Source organism: Palaemon carinicauda, chromosome 18, assembly GCF_036898095.1.
Source record: "Palaemon carinicauda isolate YSFRI2023 chromosome 18, ASM3689809v2, whole genome shotgun sequence".
Lineage (NCBI taxonomy): Eukaryota > Metazoa > Arthropoda > Malacostraca > Decapoda > Palaemonidae > Palaemon > Palaemon carinicauda.
The window spans coordinates 20,376,861-20,384,360 of NC_090742.1; the positions used below are offsets into that span (position 1 = coordinate 20,376,861).

The 7,500-nt window shown below is 35.9% G+C and overlaps 1 protein-coding gene across 1 annotated transcript; it reads left to right on the forward strand.

The window, feature by feature from the left end:
• The first annotated feature begins 2,328 nt into the window (after positions 1-2,328).
• LOC137657209 (uncharacterized) lies at positions 2,329-5,187 on the forward strand. The gene is made up of 2 exons (XM_068391553.1): positions 2,329-2,476; positions 3,641-5,187. The coding sequence occupies exons 1-2, from the start codon at positions 2,329-2,331 to the stop codon at positions 5,185-5,187; spliced, it is 1,695 nt and encodes a 564-aa protein (XP_068247654.1).
• The last annotated feature ends 2,313 nt before the right edge of the window (positions 5,188-7,500 follow it).

A 7,500-nucleotide genomic window follows, 5' to 3' on the forward strand; every position in this document is an offset into this window, starting at 1 on the left:
TCTCTCTCTCTCTCTCTCTCTCTCTCTCTCTCTCTCTCTCTCTCTCCTTCCAATATCGGCCTTCACAATGCAAGTAAGAATAAGAAAAAAAGAGATGACTTCAGAAATAATAAGGAATTGAAAACGAAATAAAATGATTTATCATTATACTTTATTCACGCATGCACACACGCCTCCCGCTGAGGATGGAGGTTGAGAGAGTAATTTTCGAAAAGAAAATATGATTAATCATATTTTTACAGGCTCTAAGTGTTCATAAATATCGGTAGGAGAGTTTTTCGCCCCGTGAGCCAGCACGGTTGCATGAATGATTATGGTTGCACATCATCATAGAATCATATTCATGTTTATTATGATTAATAGGGAAATATGCTCGGATAGGAATGATGATAGGGTAATGATAATAAGAACAATAATATTAATAATGATGATAAAAAAAATAATAATCATAGCATTGATAATGATAATAACCAATATTATCATGATTATAACTCTTATCTTATTATTATCATAATTGCTATGTAGATATGTTCAGACAAAAGTAATAGTAATAACAATGATAATACTAGTAATATAATCATTATCGTCATTATTATTATTATTATCATTATTATTATTATTATTATTATTATTATTATTATAAAATTGAACTCTACACAATATGATCGATAAACAATAAAAATCTAAGTTTATGAAAATTTTATTCCTAATTAAACATCTAACGTGAGTTGAAAAATATAATTCGCACTGATCTGTTAAATGCAAAAGTTAAACATCTATTAACAATTTCCTGGCTAAGAGGTCGGATAACCGTAACAAAATCGTAATTCCGGCAAATTACTTTAAATTAAGGATAACTGTAATACAATCGGTAATTCCGACAAATTGCATTAAATTAAGTAACATTTGTTGGTTATCCTTATTTTAGAATTCCCTTACAAAATAAATTACTGGTTGACTAAGGAGACCAACAATGGAATTACAATATGATGTCAAATGTCAATCATCAGTTGATGACAAAAAAGATTAGCGTTTCTGTTCTATTTCTGAGAAATGACTTAAGGGGACTCGTAAACTAATATCCTTTATAATATCCAGGAATAAAGACACAAGAAAAGTAAAAAAAAATAAGATAAGAATGTAGGTAAGACAAAAAATGCCATTTGACAATTTAAGACTAAAAATATCAATTTAGCAAATTAAGAGTAAAAATATCAATTTGGCAAATTAAGACAAAATATCAATTTGGCAAATTAAGAGTAAAATATCAATTTGGCAAATTAAGACTAAAACAATGCAATTTGACAATTTAACACTAAATCAATGCAATTCGACAATTTAACACTAAAAACGCAATTTGAAAAACTAAGACTAAAATTAAAATGATGCAATTTGGCAATTCAAGACTAAAATAATGCAATTTGGCAATTCAAGACTAAAATAATGCAATTTGACAATTTAAGGCTGAAAAAAATTTTAATTTAACACTCAACACAAGGAATGCACTTGACTTAGTGATCAACATTATTACTACTCACATCTTACTTAAAGTAAACAGGCCATGGTATATCACCAAATGTTTTTTGAAATTGTGTCGTTACATTAATAGATGAAAATATCAATCGATGATGATAATGACGATTGTCAAAAATTATTAAGGCACTTGAATATATCATTCAGATGCTGCGTGATGATGATCATATAACTAGTACAATGGTGTACCTCGTTGCTCAAATTTTTCCCTCGTGGTGGAAAAAAAAACACTTATATAATTACTTCTAAGTCTCTTCCTTTGTCTTGGCCTCAACACAATGATATGGGGGAGATATAGTTCAGTCTTTATTTTTCAAATTCCAGAACTTAATGAAAAAAAAATAATTCTCTTGGAACTGACATTGAAGTTTTTGTCAAATCGTCCTCTGCTTTATATCGACGTCAACTCATACTTTTACTATTTAATTTGTTTACAGGATCAAATAGGTCTATATTTGCGTTTTAAAATGAAAGCTGTTCTTTTGTTCATGAAAACGCAATTACTCCCCTTGCACAAACACCAAAGAAAGAAAAAAAATCTCCCTTAATAGGTGGTATGAGTTTATAACCTCGTTAAAACAAGTGTTGTGCACTAAAGACATTTTCAACATTGCTGTTCTAGAATAAAAATCTGGTATTTTCTCTAATACAAAGGTGCCAAACCAGGATCATCCAATATCACGGAATTACAAACATTCCTACTTAGTGAAATCACTATATATTTCTACAAGCATAACTAATTAAAAGTATTTCTTTTAAATATTTTGAACATTACTAAAAAATATCTGTAAAACGATGATAGCATTGGGGACATGTTACATGTGGGAAAACAATTTCGCTATAACATTCGCATACTGCATTTTATGGATCTTGAAAAGGCGTACGGCAGGGTACAAAAAAAGTCTAGTGGTGTTTGAGAAAGAGAGGAGTACCGGAGAAGATGGTGAGGTTAGTGAGGATGATGTATGAGGATGAAAGAACCACTGTAAAGACAAAATATGTGGAGCTTGGCCTCCATCCGGGAACTGCTCTGATTACACTTTATCATAATAATTAAGGAACAACAAAGAACTGTGGTAAAATTATCACTGATGATTTAGTCATTTCAGCTAGACAATAGAACTTCAAGAGAGATTTTTAGCATGGAAAGGAGCCCTAGAAAGAAAAGGATTGAAGGTGAATATCGGAAAGACAAAGCTAATAATTAGTAGTAGCCAAGGACAAAGAATTAAACACTCAAGTACAGGATGATACAGTCCTAAAACAGAACAATAAGCTGAACAATAACAGAGGGCGGAGGTACTGAGAAAGTGAGACAGAGTGAAAGAAGCATGGCAAAAAATGGAGGGAAGTAACTGCGGTTGTTTTAGACAAGAAAAAGCAATTAAGGCGCAAAATCAAGATTTATAAGACAGATATGAAGCCCGTACTATTATATTGGATATAAACTAGGGGACTGCCGAAGAAAGATTAAGGACAAACAAAGACCCAAGTTGTGTATGGTGAGGTGGATTGCAGGAATATCATTACTGAAAAAGAGAAAGAGTCAAGATAAAAGAATGTGTAGTATGTGTAATGTGAAAGATAAGGCTAGGGAAGGTCGTCTGAGATACTATGGCCATATGATAAGAAGGGAGGAGGTGTAACCAATTAAAAGAGTTAAGAACACGCCAGTAATGGAGAGGAGTGTAGGGCATCAGCGAATCAGATGGTCGGACGTGGTTGGATGGGGCTGGGAGAAGAAGACGCGATGAATATAAATAGGGGAAGAAAATTGACTCGAGCAGCCGACTCTACTATACAGAGGGACTAATGAAGCCAAAAGAAGAATAAGTTCGTGTAATTCGTTCCTTGACGTTACGTAAGTACACCTATTTTTCAATTGCTTCTAAATTGGTTTAGTGCAAATCAAGGAAATTTATATTTTGTAGGGGGTTAAAACAAATTTTGGTTATATAATTGCCAGAAATAAATACATCTCTGTTCTAAAACAATGTTAATAGTTAATAGTTAATAGACCTTAAGAATATTCCATTTATTTCTTCCCTAAAAAAGATACTGAATTACATAATAATAAAGAAACTTTACTATTTAAAAAACAAAACAGCAACAGGAGCAACAATCACAGTAGTAGAAGAAGCAGTAGTAGCAGAAGCAGTTGTAGCAGAAACAGTAGTAGCAGAAACAGTAGTAGCAGAAACAGTTGAGGATAAAGCTGTTGTAGCAGAAGTAGCAGCAGATGCAGTGGTAAAAGAAGCAGCAGAAGCAATTGTAAAAGAAACAGTAGTAGCAGAAGGAGTTATAGCAAAAGCAGTTGTAGTAGAAGTAGTAGTAGCAGGAGTAATAACAGCAGCAGTTGTAGCAGAAGTAGTAGTAGAAGAAGCAGTTGTAGTAGAAGTAGTATTGGAAGAAGCAGTTGCAGCAAAAGAAGTAGTAGCAGAAGCAATGGTAGTGGCAGCAGTAATAGCAGAAGCAGCAGTTGTAGCAAAATCAATTGTAGAAGAAGTAGCAGCAAGCAGTCGTAGAAAAGGCAGTCGTGCAGTAACAGCAGCAGTTGTAGCAAAAAGCAGAGGTAATAGCAAAGGAAGTAGTAACCACAAGAGCAGTAGCAAAGGCAGTTCTAAAAGCAGCAGTTGTAACAAAAGCAGAGGTAGTAGCAAAGGCAGTAGTAACCGCAACACCTGTAGCAGAGACAGTTCTAAAAGCAGCTGTTGTAGCAAAAACAGAGACAGTAGCAAAGGAAGTAGTAACCACAACAGCAGTAGCAAAGGCAGTTCTAAAAGCAGCAGTTGTAACAAAAGCAGAGGTAGTAGCAAAGGCAGTAGTAACCGCAACACCTGTAGCAGAGACAGTTCTAAAAGCAGCTGTTGTAGCAAAAACAGAGATAGTAGCAAAGGAAGTAGTAACCACAACAGCAGTAGCAGAGGTAATTATAAAAGCAGCAGTTGTAGCAAAAGCAGAGGTAATAATAAAGGAAGTAGTAACCCCAAAAGCAGTAGCAAAGGCAGTTCTAAAAGCAGCAGTTGTAACAAAAGCAGAGGTAGTAGCAGAGGAAGTAGTAACCGCAAGAGCAGTAGCAAAGGCAGTTTTAAATTAGCAGTTGTAACAAAAGTAGAGATAGTAGCAGAGGCAGTAGTAACCGCAACAGCTGTAGCAGAGACAGTTCTAAAAGCAGCAGTTGTAACAAAAGCAGCGGTAATAGCAAAGGAAGTAGTAACCGCAAGAGCAGTAGCAGAGGCAGTTCTAAAAGCAGCAATTGTAGCAAAAACAAAAGTAACAGCAAAGGAAGTAGCAACCACAACAGCAGTAGCAGAGACAGTTCTAAAAGCAGCAGTTGTAGCAAATGCAGAGGTAGTAGCAGAGACAGTAGTAACCGCAACAGCTGTAGCACAGACAGTTCTAAAAGTAGAAGTTGTAGCAAAAGCAGAGGTGGTAGCAGAGGCAGTAGTAACCACAACAGCAGTAGCAAAGGCAGTTCTAAAAGCAGCAGTTGTAACAAAAGCAGAGGTAGTAGCAGAGGCAGTAGTAACCGCAATAGCTGTAGCAGAGGCAGTTCTAAAATCAGGCAGTTGTAACAAAAGCAGAGGTAGTAGCAGAGGCAGTAGTAACCGCAACAGCTGTAGCAGAGGCAGTTCTAAAATCAGGCAGTTGTAATAAAAGCAAAGGTACTCGCAGAGGCAGTAGTAACCGCAACAGCTGTAGCAGAGGCAGTTCTAAAATTAGGCAGTTGTAATAAAAGCAGAGGTAGTCGCAGAGGCAGTAGTAACCGCAACAGCTGTAGCAGAGGCAGTTCTAAAATCAGGCAGTTGTAACAAAAGCAGAGGTAGTAGCAGAGGCAGTAGTAACCGCAACAGCTGTAGCAGAGGCAGTTCTAAAATCAGGCAGTTGTAACAAAAGCAGAGGTAGTAGCAGAGGCAGTAGTAACCGCAACAGCTGTAGCAGAAACAGTTCTAAAAGTAGCAGTTGTAACAAAAGCAGAGGTAGTAGCAGAGGCAGTAGTAACCGCAACAGCTGTAGCAGAAACAGTTCTAAAAGCAGCAGTTGTTACAAAAGAAGCAGTAGCAGAGACATTTCTAAAAAGCAGCAGTTGTAGCGAAAGAAGTTATAACAGAAACAACTGTAGCTTTAAAAATATTTTCCTCGTCCATAAAACGGGTTGTTCCGATGACCGCAAGCTCGCGCGCTCTACCTCGAGGCATAGTCTCATAAAGAGTTTTTCGATCTTATCAATTCATTTTATCGATATTGACAGTGTTCATCGTCGCTCACTGCCATAAATCGCCCATGAGAGGAGGGGGAGGGGGGAGGGGTGTTAGGAATGAGGAATATTAACGATATTTATGGCGGTCTCACAGTCAGTGTGCCTTGGGTGAAGGCATTTATCATCGGTCTAAAATTAATGGCAGACTGCAATTAAATCCCTACATGGCACGGCAATTATATTTTCACTTCACGATCAACAAAGAGGCTGACGTTGACGGCAAGCAATTGCTTTGTGTGAGTTCACAGAAACCAATAGCAAGTGCACATACAAGAGCGTATATAAAAGTATGCATGTGCATACACAAGGGGACTTACTCAATATACCTATACACACGAATGAGTGCACCGCATACTAAGAATATCCGCTTAAAAAAATACTGTTTAATGGCCTTACACAAATCATTTCGCTCTCAATCGAGCAAATAATAATCATAAGCCTATATAAGCTTTGGTTAAATCCTCTCTGATGTCTTCTTGTTAAAATATCTCCCCATCCAACGCAGAAATGGAAAAATAAAAATATCTTATCTTCTCCCATGCAAGATATAAATGGAGACATCAAATACTTCTATCCATAGACTTAACGTTAGCCAGAGCGTACACATAAACATGTGCACAAGTAATCTTTACTTTTACTGTCTGTCGAATGCTTTTTCCCCACAGAAAAAATTTGGAGGAGACAAAGGTTATTTTTATACTAGTTCCATAACACCAGAATTCATTCAGACTTATCATTATAAATATGCACGCAATGACCTGGGAAGCAGAAGGAGGGAATGAAGAACGTCGGACACAGTATACCACTACACCATTAAAAAGGCGATTGAAACTCCCGTTTTCTATGGCATAGTGGACTGCCGTAGAAACATTAGCTACCTCCTCTCATCTATTTCAGTGCGCCTTGTCCCTAACCTGTTATCTAAACAACTCCATTACTCTAATTTGGCTATATTTAAAATAGTGAATAAAGGATCAAGTAAGTCCATTACTAGAGGTATGATAATGCACGGAACATCGTTTACTATAAGATGTTTTAGTAGGATATCTGTATGACGAGATACTTTCTAAATTTATTTGAATGAATTTGCTTGAAATAGGCAAGAACATATCGATAATAAATTAATCGTTAGCAATACATTAAATATCCAAACAAAGAAAGAAAATTCAAGGCGCAGACAGATTTGCCCCAATCAGAAAATGAAAAAACAAATGAAATAAAAAAATTAATCCAGTTACTTAACTGATTATCATCAGAAACTTTAGAATGACTTTTCTCATGTTTGCCATCCAAAATATTCTTGGTTCATATACCAGCGTTGGCTTCCTGAGCATCAAAAAATAACGACCATTTCTCTTTCTATTTTCTTTATAAAAACACATCCCTCTTTCCTTTATGGCAAAATCATTTATAGTAATTTCTACTCAAGAACCAGTTACGAGATTTCCTATTTATCTGAAGTCTAGCTTCAAATGGAGGCGTAAGTTCAAAAGTTCGCGCCCAGTGAATTATCATCAGTTTCCTAAACAATAAGCTGTGCTAAATTTGACTTAGATTTAGAAAACCTCGATAATTTGTAGTTAGACTGGTTTTAAAAATTTGAGTGCGAAGAAAATTGCAGAAAAAGAGAGAGGTAAATTTTATACATTCTGAGGTTTTAACGAATGCAAAATTCTCGTGTTTAAATGTTTAAAGGGCGCCCATTA